Below are 17025 nucleotides of genomic sequence, written 5' to 3' on the forward strand. Positions count from 1 at the left end.
TTGGTATGTAACTTTGAACAAGTCACTGAACAGCTTCAAACTGGAACTGTGTAACCTACTTACAAGTTTATTTTGAGTATTAAATTTGTTCATCGTTGTGAGAACATTACTGTCGAGTAAATGCATTCTAATCATCTTCCTTACAGTACTAGATTTCATGTTTATTACAAATTAGGGGAATTTACATCACTTGAAAACAAAACAAAAGGAACAGTCAAAATGACCACCAAACATTTATGCATGATTATAACCTAAAATAATCTCTGAATAGTGATTGCTGAAGTGTTTTTTTTTCCTTTTCATTTTCTTTTTCCTTTTGTTTCCGGGATGTAATGTCTTGTTGGCCAAAGAATGTAAGTGATTTGAGGAAAATACACAACATCTACTTCTCCTCCATGTGCGGTGAAATCTTAAGGACCAGAAAAAGAAATGCTGTTTCTTTTTTTCTGCAGGTGTCTCTTTTTTCTTAGTGGTGTTCATTTCCATAACAATGACCTCCTACCCTTTATTTCCCCTTTTTGAGGAGGACAATGAAGATCTGAAATGCCAGCTGCAGTTCGTGAAGGAGGAGGCTGCTTTGATGCGAAAGAAAATGGCCAAGATTGATAAAGAAAAGGACAGATTCGAACACGAGCTGCAGAAGTACAGATCTTTTTACGGCGATCTGGACAGCCCTCTGCCCAAAGGGGAGGCCGGGGGACCTCCCAGCACCAGAGAGGCCGAGCTCAAACTACGGCTGAGGTTGGTGGAGGAAGAAGCCAACATCCTGGGCCGGAAAATCGTGGAACTGGAGGTGGAGAACCGAGGGCTGAAGGCGGAGCTGGACGACCTGCGGGGCGATGACTTCAACGGCTCGGCCAACCCTCTGATGAGGGAGCAGAGCGAGTCGCTGTCGGAGCTGCGGCAGCACCTGCAGCTGGTGGAGGACGAGACGGAGCTGCTGCGCCGGAACGTGGCCGACCTGGAGGAGCAGAACAAGCGCATCACGGCCGAGCTGAACAAGTACAAGTACAAGTCCGGCAGCCACGACAGCGCGCGGCACCACGACAACAGCGCCAAGAGCGAGGCGCTGCAGGAGGAGCTGAAGGCGGCGCGCCTGCAGATCAACGAGCTCAGCGGCAAGGTCATGCAGCTGCAGTACGAGAACCGCGTGCTCATGTCCAACATGCAGCGCTACGACCTGGCCTCGCACCTGGGCATCCGCGGCAGCCCCCGCGACAGCGACGCCGAGAGCGACGCGGGCAAGAAGGAGAGCGACGACGACTCCCGCCCGCCGCACCGCAAGCGCGAGGGGCCCATCGGGGGCGAGAGCGACTCGGAGGAGGTGCGCAACATCCGCTGCCTCACCCCTACCCGCTCCTTCTACCCCGCGCCCGGCGCCTGGCCCAAGAGCTTCTCCGATCGGCAGCAGATGAAGGACATCCGCTCCGAGGCCGAACGCCTCGGCAAAACCATCGACCGCCTCATCGCAGACACGAGCACCATCATCACCGAGGCGCGCATCTACGTGGCCAACGGGGACTTGTTCGGACTGATGGAGGAGGAGGACGACGGCAGCCGCATCCGCGAGCACGAGCTGCTCTACCGGATCAACGCGCAGATGAAGGCCTTCCGCAAGGAGCTGCAGACCTTCATCGACCGCCTCGAGGTGCCCAAGTCCGCCGACGAGCGCGGCCCCGAGGAGCCCATATCCGTGAGTCAGGTACAGTTCTGCCTTTTGCGCGCCACGGCGATGGCGAGGCTGGCCCGCGGAGCTGCAGTCCCTCGGGGGGCGTCTCCACGTCTGGAGTTCCCATCCCCGCCCTAGGGAAGGGCCTCCCTCCCCGTCCCCCTCCGGACCCTCAGCCTTGCTGGGGATCCAAGCTCCCCGCTAGGGCTTCTGTGTTCTTTCCACCACAATCCTTCACACTAGAATACTTCACACCTGAGAGTGTGTGTGTGTCTGTGTGTGTCTGTGTTGGGTTTCCCAACGCCCCTGCAAACACTCATTTCTACCTCTCTCCCCTTTATTTCTTTTAAGGGCAAAAAAAAAAAAATTGAACCCCTCAGCCCTCTGTTTTTCTATGCAAAGATTAAGGGATTTATCTCTTTTTTTCATTGTATGTTATTATCTTAGGAAATCTACTTTTGCAGATTGACCTGTCCCCCTCCCCCCACAAAAAAAGTCTTGAATAGCAATCTTCAAGTGTGTTCACTTGAGATTTTTGAGCCAAGATCCAAATTGAGCTTCAGCTTTACTAAATAAAGAAACACGATCGATGGATACTTACTGATAAATGTAGACAACAGTATCAAAGAGACATGATCTGTGCGTAAATCTATATCAAAAATATACAACATGCAAGCTACCTCTCTTCCATAAGTTAAAGTAACATGAGAAAAATCACTGTCCGTTCTGTAGTGGAAAATCTCATGACTGGTAAAAGAGTGTCACACCATAGCCTTTTAAGAAAACACCAACCCACAGACTTAGTAATAGAGCATTCCAGACCAGGGGAAATCACCATTTTTCCTCCATCCTGACCTGTAGAGGCACACCGGATGAATGGAACTGGGCCACTCACCAGGTATGGTGGCCTCTGAAAGACTGTTTACCAAAATTCATCAACATTTATGAAACAAAAGGCAAGGCTATCTTTTGTGGCAAGCCTGGTGTCTAACCCAATGGAGAACCCACTGAAGTACAACAGCTTGCATGGCTTTAAGACTAATTTTTTGGCACTGGGGTTTAACCTCAGGGCCTTGCACTCTCCCTTGCACTCTCGCTTGGCTTTTGGGCTGGCACTCTACCACATGAGCCACGCCTCCACTCCTGGCTTTTTGCTGGCTAACTGGAAATAAGAGTCCCCATGACTTGTCTGCCCCGGGCTGGCTTGAAACAATGATCTTCAGATCTCAGTTTCCTGAGTAGGTGGAATTACAGACGTGAGCCATGGGCGACTGGCAAAACATTTATACTTAAGATTCAGTTTATGCACAGAAGCATGACATTAGACTACCTGTCTTTTAGACTCACAACTAGCAAAACTGCTAGCTCATTGCTTATTTATCTTGCATGTTGCTCTGCTTTGCTATGAAAAGAAAAAGTTTTATGATGGAACATATTGGATTTTGAAATGTTAAAGTTTTTCTATTATAGTAAATGATTGCACTTTTCTTATTAGTATTCTGAGCATGTGTGTGTGTGTGTTTTAATTATGCCCTCAAGGGGAAAAAAATAAAAATCAGAATGGATGAACTGTGTACTAGATTCAGATTTTTGTTAATAAAGGCTTCAGGGAATAATCCTGATTTTAAATTAAATAAATAGATTAGGTGATGTGAATATGTGTCAAAAATTATTATTAATTAACTCTTCTCTTTGTCTTTGCATTTACCTTCCCAGATGTTCCAGCCTATCATTTTGCTTATTCTCATTCTTGTATTATTTTCATCGCTTTCGTACACAACAATATTTAAACTTGTCTTCCTTTTTACGCTGTTTTTTGTACTGTAAATCTTTCATCATTTACCATTCATTGTAGTGTTTTCAGTTTGTTTTATTTTGTTCATCCTTCAAGACCAGAAGTAAAAGAAGTATAATTTCTGTAGTAATCAATGCTGTAAAAACACTGAAGACTGCTTATTTCTGTAAAAAAAAAAAAAAAAGTCACAACTCATCTTACCACAACCAAATTTAATAAGAAGCCTGAGCACGAAAATATTTCAGGTAGGAAAATGTGACTGTCTTTGTTATGTATTTTAATTTTTGCTTCTTTCTTTAAATCTTCGTTTGCACTTGTATTAATAAATACTTGCAGACTATTAATGAATAGTTTATACCTTTCCTTTATAAATCTAGATATATGTAGCTTTGCTATTCATGATATAGATTTATACATTACCAACAAGATAATTTTAACATCCAATGGTTATCTGTCAAAAATACATGAATAAATGAAATATGGCCCTCATGGAAACCAACCAAAATGTTTTCTCTGTTCTCTTTGTAGACGTGTGTTTAGAAGCCTGAGTGTGGATCAGGCTTTGAATCATGCTATTTTAGGTAACCAGCTTCTCATCAAGCCAGCTCTTTCTGCATTTACTTACTATGTGATGCAGTTTATTATATGGCGTTCTATCCTCCTTAATAGTCTGCCCCTCAGAACTGCCTTCAGAGCAAGGAAAATGCTAGAAATGTGGTTCTTAAAACATCTCAGGCAGCGAAACCAGTAGTCTTTAGAATTTCTTGAAATCAGAAGCATAGTTTTAGAGGGAGTTACTTCTCTGTCATCTCACAACTGAAGCAGCCTGAGCAGATATATCTAAAGGTCTTCTGTCTGTCTTGTTGGTATTTTACCCAGCAGAAACATGGAATCACCTGTGCCACTCAAGATTGAGAAACCACAGCACTGTAGTCATATACTTGTGATACTCAGATGTTTTGGTTAGCACATATCAAAAAATCGGTAATAAAGAACTATCTTGGCCTCAGCAAAAACCATAGTACATAGAAGACATTTGCTTTTTCACTAAAGTTGGTATTGGAGCCAAGTACTGGTGCTTTACACCTCTAATCCTTGTTACTTGAGAGTCTGAGAGTGTTAGGATCAAATTTCAAGGACATCTCAGGAAGAAAAAAGTTCAGAAGATTCCTTCTTAATGAAGAACTGGATGTTGTGTCTTTAATATAGGTGGAGTTTAATATAGGCGAATTGCATGTACCAAGGCAGGAGGGAGGAAAGACCTCATTTCAAAATAGGAACAAAAGCCAACTGCTGGTGGCTCATGTATGTAATCCAAATTAATCAGGAGGCTGAGTTCTGAGGATCAGACTCAGAGCCAGGTTCAGCAGTGAAGGCTACGGGACTCTTATCTCCAGTTAACCACCAAAAGCTGGAAGTGGGGCTGTGGATCAAGTGGTAGAGCATGAGCCTTGAGCAAAAACTCTCAGGGACAGCACCCAGTTCCTGAGTTCAAGACCCAGGACTGGCATACACACACACACACACACACTCGCATGCACAGGGACACACACTAAAAACCTAAAGCAAGACCAGAGGCTCAGCTGTAAGCATACCTGCTCAGTAAACATGAGAACCTGAGTTCTAAGTTCAGACCCCAGTACCAGTAAAATATAAAGACAACCACCACAACAAAACAATGGTGCTAATAATGATCTTTTTTGTTTGTTTGTTTGTTTTGTGTTTTGGTCTTGGGGCTTGAACTCTGGGCCTGGGCGCTGTCGCTAAGCTCTTCAGCTCAAGGCTAGTGTTCTGCCACTTGAACCACAGCACCACTTTAGTTTTTCTAGAGGTTCATTGGAGATAAGAGTCTCAAAGACTTTCCTGCCTGGGCTGGCTTTGAACCACAATCCTTAGATCTTAGCATCCTGAGTAGCTAGGATTATAGGTGTGAGCCACTGGTCCCCTGATGTAATGATCTTTTGAATTCCAGAAATGTAATATGTAGAACACTGATACATATATAGCCTTATCTTTCTTACAAATCCATTTCTCTTTGAGAATTAGTTTAAAAAAATTCATAGCAGTTGAAAAATGAGAGTGTTAGTATCAAACATAGTATTTGTTTATCTTGGTTTGGAATATGCCCCAAGCCTTTAGCTTGGTGTGTGTTTTCTTTTTTTTCTTGTTGGTAGTTATGGGGTTTGAACTCAGGGTTTTTATAGTAGATGGCAATCTACTATTTGAGCCATGCCTCCTTATTCTTGTTACTTTTAAGATAGAGTCTTGCTTTTGTACCCAAACTGACCTGAACTGCAAGTCTCTTATTTGTGTTTTCTGTTGTAACTGAAAAGACATGTGTTCACCACCATACTCAGCATTTTAGGTTAGGATGGAGTCTTGCAAACTATTTTGCTAGGGCTGATCTGAAAGCAGTCTTCCTAATCTTAACTTCTTCTGTAGTGAGGATGCCAGGTGTACACAGCAGTAACTAGTTACTAGCAGAGATAGATAGCGGTCTTAAGTTTTCTGCTAAGGCTGGTCTTGAAACATGGTCCTTCAAATTTCCATCTCCTTAGTAGGTAGGATTACAGCAGAGCCACTATTTGATCATCACTTGTCTAGGTTTGAGTAGATCAGAATAATAAGAGAAAGGAAAGACAAGATGAAGAGTTGTGAATACAGGGTCAGGCACACTCAGAGGTACAGGTGTCGGGGCATACTGAATTAAAGCCTGATGAGGATCTAATATTCTATTACAATAACTCCCATAGGCATTCTTCAAAGAGACCCAAATATATACCAGAGTGATACACTTTAGCATGACGTATGGCCTAGTAAGGAAGAAGCAGTGTGTAGACTAATCAAACACCAGCCTCATTTTCAGTCGGCTCTTGTCATCCTGACAACAGATATGCTAACCTTACTTGTGAGTTCTAAGGCATTGATTTTATAGAATTTAAGGAGAATTTTAAAACCTCATCTAGACCTACAAATGGACAACCCGTATACAATACTCGGGAGGAGAATGTAGGCTGCAGCACAACTGACCTGACTGCTGCTCGCAGACTTGGGATGCCTCTGACAGCTCCAAATTTTATGAGGCAACATGTGTTCCATTCAATTGTAAGGAAGGGTTTGTTCCTACAACTTGGTCCTATCCATTTATCCACTGAGTAGCCAATTTCCTACATGTACAGACTCTCTGTCTGTCTGTCTGTCTCTGACTCCCTGTCTCTGTTTCTGTCTCTGTCTCTGTCTCTGTCTCTCTGTCTCTGTCTCTGTCTCTGTCTCTGTCTCTCTCTCTGTCTCTGTCTCTCTCTCTCTCTCTCTCTCTCTCTCTCTCTCTCTCTCTCTCTCTCTCTCTCTCTCTCTCTCTCTCTCTCTCTCTCTCTCTCTCTCTCTCTCTCTCCTACTGTGGTCTATAAAAATACGTGCCTGCAGGTCAGGGTGCTCAGACCTGCCTGTACCTCTGGAACGTGCTGGAGCCCAGTGGGTAAAAGGTCATTTCAGCAAACTGCCAATAGGCGTGAAATCACTTTTTCCCTGACTAATTGCCCTCTGTTCCTTGAGTCTGTCCTATGGGCCCTCAGCAGCTACGATACAACTCACATACCACAAAACCTCGAACTGAGAATTTAACAGGCTGTGTCCAAGATATCCAAAGAGAAATCTCTAGCATCTTTTTCCCCTCTCTCTCCATTGACTCTGTTGTTTGTATTGCTTTTGTTTTATTTAGCTAGTTTTAAAAGAACGCATGGGTAGCTTTAATTCATCAAGAAAGCAAAAAAAAAAAAATCAAAAACAAAACAAATCAAAAACCCTTTGAAGCTATGGTGATTTAAACACCACGCTGGAAATAAACTCACAAAAAAGCAAATCTTATTATAGAAAACTCTCTTGCATTGCACATTATTGGGCATAGGAACCATGTCTTTGTTAAATTAGCCTGGATTTAAGAAAAAAGGGAGGGATTCTGTTGGTTATTTTTAAGTGTAAAATACTGAAACTTTTAACAAAAAGGAAAATTCAAAGCTGAGCCTGGAATGTGTATTGGCTCAAATTCCCCAGTCTTCAATTTTATGGCAAAGTGGGATGTGATTATTTAAGCAGCTGCCAGCAAAGTTTGGAATGTCAGCTTGGTAGCTTAGTCTTCACTCCAAATATCCACAGAAACCGGTAGAGGATAGTGTTACAATGTAAGAAAAGTTTACGTGAGTAAGTAAGTAAAGTAAGTAAGTAAAGTAAGAAAAGTTTACTAACGTAACAGGATTTGGTATAATTTTTTTAAGTATACATGGAAACTTAGCTGTTTTACCTTCAGTTATAGCACAGTTTGAATCTGCTTGGAATTTTGATCTGGTTTATCATAGATGGGGTAATTGCATATACATTTTGATAACAATTTAATATTTTATGACTATATCTTCATATTCTCACTAGCCTACTTGTAGCGTTTCAGAGAGTAACTCTTGCAAAGTAAGAATGCTTGGTGGCCTAAGCATGAGAGGGAACACTTAGAAGTTCCTTAAGGAACACTACAGTAGCATCCCAGATGCTGCTGCATCTCAGATACTTCTGAGCTGTGCTTTTGGGTTACTCAGTGAGGGGAAGGGGAAGTAGTGGTGGCTTTTATTTTTATTCCATGGTGAATGCTCTGAAAGTATGCAGAATCATAGACTCTCTAAAGGTTCTTTGCCTGTTACTGAACAAATATCTATGCGTCCATGTTCTACCTATTCAAAGCAGTGTTTATTTATTAGCAGTTCTAACCTGTAGCTGAGATGTGGATAATTTTTTAGATACTTCAGGTTACCTTTTCAGAGAAGTCCTGTTAAAATCCGCTGGAACAAAAGAATACAAGTAGCAAATTTTGAAATAAAAAAATACCTAGAAATCAGCACCAGGCTGTGTTGTCCTGAAGGGCCCTAATTTTTTTTATAAATCTCAGACATTTATGTTTAGTAAATTTAAATCTGTAGTCTCAATTATCTAGTTTCATGAACAAGTATAAACGGTTTTTAGTTCATAGCTGTCTGTGTTTTCTTGTAGCTGTGTTTCAAAGTAGAGACCAAACCCAACATATGAAAAAGACACAAGCTTTCATGACATTCAAAAAGTCACTATAAGAATATATAATCTGGGCTGGGAAGATGGCTCAGTGGTAGAGCGCTTGCCTTGCATGCCTGAGGCCCTGGGTTCGATTCCTCAGCACCACATAAGCAAAAAGAAAAAAGCCGGAAGTGGCACTGTGGCTCAAGTGGTAGAGCGCTAGCCTTGAGCTGAAGAGCTGAGGGACAGCGCCCAGGCCCAGAGTTCAGGCCCCACGACTGGACCCCCCCCTCCCCCAAAAAAGAATATATAATCTATTAAGTTTTTAAAGGAGTTGTTCAGCCTTTTCAAAATTGGTCATATAGTTTTATTGACTTATGCCTTAGCACTTTTTTGCAATGTTGTCTAATCCAAGTTCCTCTCTAGATATTTAAAACTTAAATCAGAAATTTTGCTTTTTTATTTTCCGTATTATTTCATACTAGATATACAAGGAGAGGAAAGTCAATTTCTCCTCATCTTCTACTCTCCTTTGTTCCCACTTCCAACAATTTCAACAGGTTTCATTGTTCTATAGTCATAGATATATACAATTTATGTTGATTATACTCATCCTCTTTCAATTTTCTCTTTTTAAAATTGTTTCCTTCAAATTATTAGCATAGTTGATAGAATATACTAATTAGTATTCATTGCAGCTTTGTACCTCTCTTTTTTTGTACCCTTATCTCTCAATCTTTTATTGTAAACTCACAAATAAACGCCACATTCTTTTCACTTGAGTTTCAAGTGTCTAAAAATCTAGCACCCACTCTTACTGGCTCTCATTTGGATCTTCTCTCCCTTTTCCCACTCTGTGCCCTATAAATGAAACAGATACAATTCCCAAACTCCCATCAAAGCCTATCTATATAAACTTTTCCCTTCCAGCCCTTTCTATGTGCTGGCTTTTTGTTGTTGTTGTTGTTGTTTTGGTGTGTGTGTGTGTGAAGGGGTGTTGGGGGCGCCCCCTCCCCCCTCCTCCCCCCCCCCCCACGCCCACGCCAGGGTATGAGTAGCCAGTAATTGACTTCTCTATCACTGTCATTTTAATATACAACTAGTGGAAATATACTGATCTCACTGATCTCACCCAGTTTTGATAACGCTAACATTTCTGGTAGAAGATATAGGATCAATAGATCTCTAGAGGATTATAAATTTAATCCTTGTGTCCTTCACATCCTGTATACTAAATGGCCTCTCCATATGCTTTACTGCTAGAATTTCTAGCAGCGAGAAATGACTCAGGGTCGCCCTCTTGTGGTAGACAGGCAGTCACAAGACTTTGGTAACAGAGCAAACCGTTTAACTGTCCTTTTATTATTTTTTAAAATTTGATTGTCATCGTCATCAACAATCCGTAGTTCATGAATCTGTAAAGAATATAATGAGGAGCTAAAACATCTTTGAAAAATATATGTAAGGTCTCTCTGTAGTTTTAAATAACCCATATTTCTCAAATATGTTACTGTTTTATTCAGAATCTGGACCCATACATTATAAGAAAGGATTGTTCACAACTGTTCTTTTGGAATACTTCTGCCATCTGGAAATGGCTGTACATAAGCCCCATGACAGATCTGCTTTGTGAAAATATCTGTTGACATGTCATCAGCCCTCAAAATAGAAGAAAGAGGCAGAACCCCATGATTCTCAGGAAAAACATCCAGCACTTAGAAAATAGTGCATTTGCTGACACATAATAATCTAAATTTGAAACTTCCAAGGATAGTAAATACTCTGGGTGTACCTCATAATTTTATCCCCGAAGACAGAGCCTCAGATGTGTCAAAACTATATTTTATGAACATGCTGTTGAAATTCTATTCGAGGACCTAGAACAAAGAAAAATGAAAATTAAGAAAAGCTTATATCTTTACTGCTGTTCAGCTTGATTCAAAAAGCTCAACATGGGGAAAGTTGCAGTTTTCGTATTTATCTAACATATAAATCTCTGGGTGGTTGCAATGTGCAACTAGGGCAAAAGGTTACACTAAACAGCTATACCAGATGAGGCCCTCCAAAATTGTTGATAACTTTTTTCCAAAGTCTTGGCTACATCAGATATGTGTGATCACTAATGCAGCAGACTGTATTTCAGGGAAACTTTAAAGATTATTGGTCTATTTCAGGATGAGGATTATGTCTTGAAATCCTCATCATCTAACCTAGCATAGAGTTACCACTCTTAAAAGTTTGTTCAATGGAATGTTAGTTGAAATGCTCAAGATTTTCTTTAGAAATTCAAGATAATTTAAGATTGAAGAATTCTGCTGCACCATTGAGATCATCTATCTTTAAAGACTGGACGTTCTTTTAGGATTTGTTACTTCAATAGCTTCGTCACCCATAATAGCTTCTTAACTTTAATGCGAATAAGAACATAGTTTTTCAAAAGTCATTCTCTTTTCGAATAGTTTTGTCCATCTTTTTTCAGACAAAAATAGAAACATAGTATCCCTTTTACTGTTAAATATGATTAAATGGTACCGAAGGGATAAAATTTAAAATGATATAAGAAGTTAGAAGCCATTGGTCTTATAGTAGACAGGGTTATTATAGTATAAAAAATATTATGTGACTGTTTTGTGATGTTTCAGGATCATTCAACAAACAAACAAAATCTTTGAATTCTGCCTAAGGCCATGTGCTTTATCTCCTAACCTTTTTTCAACTGCTGTTAGAATTGTTTTTTCTTTGTGTTTTGACCCAGAATTTAGACTAGCAAAAAGCATAAACCTCTCTAAATAATAATCAAAACAAATATTCTGCTGCCTGACTCTTAGTCATCCTTATGTCCAAGTCTCAACTTGGACATAAAAGAAAACTAAATTCAAAATTTAACAAAACCAGGAATCAGTCTCTCACTTTTCTCTCTCAGCTAACAGTCCTAACCATAGGTTTGCTTCCTTTCCCTTGAACTGCTAGGAATCTTAAACTTTAAGACATCCCATCAGGAATGAGAAGACCTAGATTCTATTCTTGGCCTTACTAGTAAGTGGCTTTGTGACCTTGAACAGATGACTTAACATTAGGGCCTCTTCTCTCACTGTAAAATGAGAAGGTTAGCTAAATGATTTCAGTGGCTCTTTCTGGCTCTAAAATTCTTCAAGTCTGAAAACACCTGCTAGTGATATTTATGTTTCAAAATCCCTTTTTCATCCTCTCCAAAATGTCCTACTAGTTGGTGGCTCACTATAAATCTTTTCAAATCATTTATATTAGTTCTGCAGCTGCTGTATTTCTACATCTATTTGTCATTAAGCATTATGATATACATTTCTGTACATATCTGTTATACATTGAAATTGGATTAGGATGTCTTCAGGTATTAAAGTTGTGATTCTTTCCAAAACATAAAGTCCTCAAATACAAAATGCATTTTGTATTTAAGTGTTAAAATGGTTTAGAAATAACATATCATGCAGCAAATCCAACTAAACTTTTTCAGCCATTCTAACCCCTGAAAATGTCAGGCAGTTCAAGATGTCTGATTATCACTGTAGAGCTGAGCACACTCTCGTTAGTCTTCACAATCCGTTTTTCTTCTTCCTTCCTTCCATCTTTCTTCTCCTTCTTTCTGTCTTTGTTTCTCTTTTACTTCCTTCCTTCCTTTCTCTCTTTTCTTTCTTTGTTTCAATTTCCTTCTTTCCTTCCTTCCTTCCTTTCTTCCTCCCTTCCTTCCTTCTTCCCTTCCTTCCTCCTTTCCTCTCTTCCTCCCTCATTTTGATAGTACTGGGATTTGAACTCAAGCTCCATCCTAGACCACTTTGCTTTAGCTCTTTTCAGATAGACTCTTGTGCTTTTTGCTTCGGTTGGCCTCTGATAGTGATCTCCAGACAAGCTACCTGCAACACCCTGATCTGAGATTACAGATGTTACCCTACCACTACCCTTGACTCAACCTGCTCAGGGTTTTTTCCCCCTAAAGTTTTCTCAAAAGTTTGTTTTAATGGAAATGATCAAAAGTTGTGTTGAACAGTGGCCTTTGTGCCATATCACCTAATTGACTTACCTAATGTCTTCTGGATATGAAACATGCCAGAGAAAATATGCATAGCATAAACATACTTTCTTGACAAAGTTATTCTAGATAAGTGGCAAACTTGATCAAAATCCTTTGGCAAATTTTGACTCCACATACAATTTAAGAATTGTTTGTAGAAATACTGAGGATGCCCAGGAAAAAGGACATTGGAATAAGTACTGCTGTGTGACAGTCTGAAGTATAGGGTTTGGAATGGGAAACTATAAAAATGATGTTATTTGATAGTTCTGACAGATGTTTTAAGTAATTCTGTTCTTCACCCTCATGCTCAGAATCTTCTGTTTTCATGAGTAGAAGCAAAGAGGGACAAACATTTACTGTGTCCTTGTCACTATATGTTTCCATTCAAGAAAGAAACACAATTATTTGTTTAAGGAAGAAACAGAGACCCCCCAAAATCAGGTAGATAAGGAGTGGCAGTAGAGCACTTTGACAAAAACTTTATAGAGTTCCCAATTTGGGAAAGTAGCTCCAAGCCTTAATCTTCCATCTCCATATGGATGATTTTCTATGAACTTTGGCAAGTTACTTTAACTCTCTAAGCCGTGATTATAAGATCAAGCTCCTAATACCTACTTTTGCTGGAGGTGGGGACAGAAAGCCCTGAGATAAAGTTCTACTTGAAGTACTTAGAACAGGGTCTTGCAGAAAGCTATTATCCATTACTAATTCCTATTTTATTGTAAACATTATGTTGTTATTGCTATTGAAATGTTGATGCCAAGCTCTTCAAACTCAGGACAGAATTTCAGTTATCCTGCCCATATGAGTACTACTATGAATTAATATTTTCACTACCTATGAAATATTACCTGGAAGTGAGCAAAAGTAATGTGAACGTATGTCCTGCTTCAAACGCCATACTAAAGAAGCTCTTCAACTTGAGGACCTGATCACTTAAACTATAATGTGTTTTATTTGCTTCATTAGACATAAATTGCTGTAGAGACTTTTTTTCCACTAAATTGAACCAAACATGGTCTCCATTGTCTAGTACACAGAAAAACACACAAAGGAATAACACACTTAGAAATATTACCAGAAAGGCCACATTTCTGGATGTAAGAGAGGCCTATTTGAAATGACTTTAAAACTTTTCTATTCACTTGAGTTGCTTTGTTTTCTAATTTGGGCTAAAAATAAGTACCTGGATCTATCTCACTATGATTTTCCTTGATAGGAAGCATTTCCCCCAATAAAAAGCCTTGAATATTATTGGAGCTACACAATGCTGCCGTCATATCACAGAGAGCTACAAGACTGGTCTAATATATATCCCAGTTCTATTTTATGTAAAGATACAATTTCCATAGATTTTACAAGCTTTCTGGAATATGGACGTGTGTATACATTTACATATAGACACACATACATACGTATGTGCAGTCACTACCTGTTTTCCTGTCACATTCAGACCCTGAACTCTAAAGTCACCGAGGACTGTACCCTGATAGTAGCTGAGAAGGGGGAAAAGAGAGAAATACAAAGCAAGGCATAGTTCTTGCCCATAAGAAATGAGTTTACTTTTCCTAATAAAAGGAAATCTAAAATTGGCCATTGTCATCGTGCAATGTTAACAAGCAGCTCTTTTGGCAAGTTTGAAGATGCTGAGCTCCATTATAAAAGTTAAAAATGTCCTGGACCTGGAGTTGTTTACCCCAGAGTACGAGCTGCTCTAAAGTTACAGAGCTGTGGTTGGAAGCAGTGGCTTGAAGGCCGCCTCCAAGTAACTGACGTCACAGAAGTCTCAGCTGCTGTGGTGACATTGAGCAAACAGCTCTGCCCTGCAGAAGCAGCGTGCATTTCTAAGGGACTTGTCTTTACCACTCCGTGGAGCCCTTGGACCTTTGCTGCACTCCAATTTCTTGTAAAAGACACAAGATTCACTGAGCTGAGATGACTCTGCTCTTAAAGATGTCAGCTGTCTATCCTGCTGCCATCTGCTGCTAGACTGACAAGAGGTGCAGCTGCCGTAGGACTGCCCACCCCAATACCAAAAGGTATGTTTTTTTTCCTGGCAAATTATAAAGCAAGCATCTAATGACAGCAAGACACAGTGGGGCTGCTGAGGATGTATTTCCAACTATACTGTTGACGTCGAGCATGATTTCAACATCTGCCTGTACTAATGTCTGTGTCTAGGCTTCAGCTTCAGAACAGTGGGCGGGGTGCATAACGGATTGAACTGACTCAGGGGAGAGACTGGTCAGCTGCTGTGGGTGGATTTCCCAACCCAGGACTGACAGTGCCATCCGCTCTCTGAGACTGTATCTCAAACACACTGCTTCTCAGTTGTTCACAGAGCGCTCAGAATGGCCCGGGATTTCATTTAACTAGTTTATTAGAATGTAACTCGTGTTAGGATGAAGAATTTTTAAAAAGATGTACACATTAAATTTTACAACTCCTGGGTCTGTTGGTATGTGAAAGTTTCCGTCAAACTAAATAAATGTTTCATCCAAGATAACTGCAGGAGGAGTGTGTTCTCAATGTGATCTTAAATCTGAACTGTTCATAAAAGGTTAATCTAAAGTTAGAGGAAATTTCATCACTGTATCTTCTACTCCAGGTGATTAAACTTAAACATTTCTTTATCCAAGCCCAAAAGGTTTTTTTTTTAATCAAAGCTTATATTTTATAAGTGAAGAAAGGTAAAATAGGCATGCCTATAGCTTGAATGTTTTCTAATTTGAGTAATCTATTAGACATCAAAAGAGATGATAGTTAAATGAGAAAGCAAAACCAATTTCTTTGGAATTGCATGTGATTGTGTCTCTCTGAACTTGTTGGAACATTAAAGAGTACACTGAAATAGCAAAAGATAGCAATAAAAAAGTTTTCCTCTTACTCTCTAATAAAATCAAACCAGGATGTTCTCTGGAAAGATCATTTGCAAATGAATAATAAAGGAGCAATGGGATTTATTAATTTGGTGAAATAATGCCAATTATTGATAGTAACCTGGAAAGAAGGTAAGAGTTTTGGAGACAAATGTTACATTACTCCGAAAGATATAGACATAGAAATTCCTAATACTTAAAAGTTGATCCAGTAGAGAAGCATCTTCAGGTTAATGATTGGTTCCAGGATTTGAGTAGTGCAGTTAGCAGTACCTGCTATGTATGAAATTTTTATTGAAATATGCAACTTCATTTCAATGAAAACTCTCTAATTACATGAAAAGTAATATGTTTCAAAAAAGGAAAATAAAGAGCAAGAAACAAGTACTCTGATGTAAAAATCTCCAGAGAACTAGCAGTGCAGTAATCTCTACCAATAATGTTTAGTTTGGTTGGCTAAAGTACAGTTTTCAAAATGGGCAAGATAGAGATTCTGACCACCAGACATGACACTGCTCATGTAACAAAGTACTGCCATTATTAAACTGAACCTGATGTAGGACAAGAAAATAGTTTTGTGAGACCCCTGTGCTCCTCTTAAATTGTGCTTCCTAGTCGAGCTAAGAACAAAATAACTTGCCTTCCATGGCCACCTTTGCACAATCCCCTCACAACCATCCTGGCTTTCAGCCTAGGGGAGGAGAAGTAGGTTAAAAGGGATTATGTAAGGATAGCTTTGAGTTGTTGGAGAAAAGAATGTGTGCAAGTAATGCAGCTCACTCAGTCTTTTAACATTTGCACTAATACTTTTTTTTATTCTGAATGAAATTCTAGAAAGAGTAAAATGACATGAAGAGCAAAGAGATGCAGGGAAGAGAGTTCCAAGAACACAGAAATCCTTCTTTCTCTCCCACATAGATGCCAGGAATTGTGGGAGGAAAAGAGTGACAACTGAGAACAAAGAGAACTTTTATATTTGCCTTGTTGGAGAGCAAAGAGAGTGCTCAACAACTCTACCCTGTAACTTCTCATCACAGAACATTCTGGTCCTACAATATTCCTTCTTTCATTTGGCTCTTAAATGCTTGATTTAAAATGATTTCATATGAGATTTATTCAATCTACATTACTGGTATAATGTTCCACACCCCCCATTTAACTTGATATATGTCCTTGAAACAGTTAGAAAATACTAGGAAAAGGAAAATCATGGGGAACATAAAAGTTTAACAATTAGACTTGCTCGTGTCAGTTTTATAATTAAAAATCAAAATGATCACTTTTATTTCAGACAAAGATAATGGGATAGAAAGAGATAAATGATGGAAAGGAAGATGGGATGTGGGAAGACAAGAAAGAAGAGGAAAACCAAGAAATAATCATTCATCAAGCATTCATTGTGATCCAGTGTTTACATGTTGCAATTCTGTGCCCCCTCCCTACTTTATTTTTCAAGGAGGAAACAATAGACTCAGCTGTATTATATTTGATATTTACGACAAGACTAACATACTAAATCCTCCCACAAAAATTGGCACTAATGCTCTGCAGAAATTTTTCTGCACAGGCTAACTTTTCATCCATAATCATTACATTTCTT

General features: G+C 39.7%; 2 protein-coding genes across 3 annotated transcripts in view; both read left to right on the forward strand.

Annotated features, from left to right (window-relative positions):
- The window catches only part of Mtcl3 (MTCL family member 3), a 39918-nt gene extending 36263 nt beyond the window's left edge, over positions 1 to 3655 (forward strand). For both annotated transcript variants that reach the window (XM_070010863.1, XM_070010864.1), the window contains 2 exons: positions 524 to 1702; positions 3386 to 3655. In XM_070010863.1, coding sequence (XP_069866964.1) covers positions 524 to 1702; positions 3386 to 3496 — 1290 coding nt within the window. In that variant the 3' untranslated portion in view covers positions 3497 to 3655. The remainder of the gene's footprint in view (positions 1 to 523; positions 1703 to 3385) is intronic.
- Positions 3519 to 17025, forward strand: part of Kiaa0408 (KIAA0408 ortholog) — a 28833-nt gene continuing 15326 nt past the window's right edge. Inside the window, exon 1 of the mRNA XM_070010865.1 lies at positions 3519 to 3709. The gene's annotated coding sequence lies outside the window, so the exon portion shown is untranslated. The remainder of the gene's footprint in view (positions 3710 to 17025) is intronic.

Source organism: Dipodomys merriami, unplaced genomic scaffold, assembly GCF_024711535.1.
Source record: "Dipodomys merriami isolate MVZ:Mamm:240054 unplaced genomic scaffold, mDipMer1.0.p SCAF_8, whole genome shotgun sequence".
Lineage (NCBI taxonomy): Eukaryota > Metazoa > Chordata > Mammalia > Rodentia > Heteromyidae > Dipodomys > Dipodomys merriami.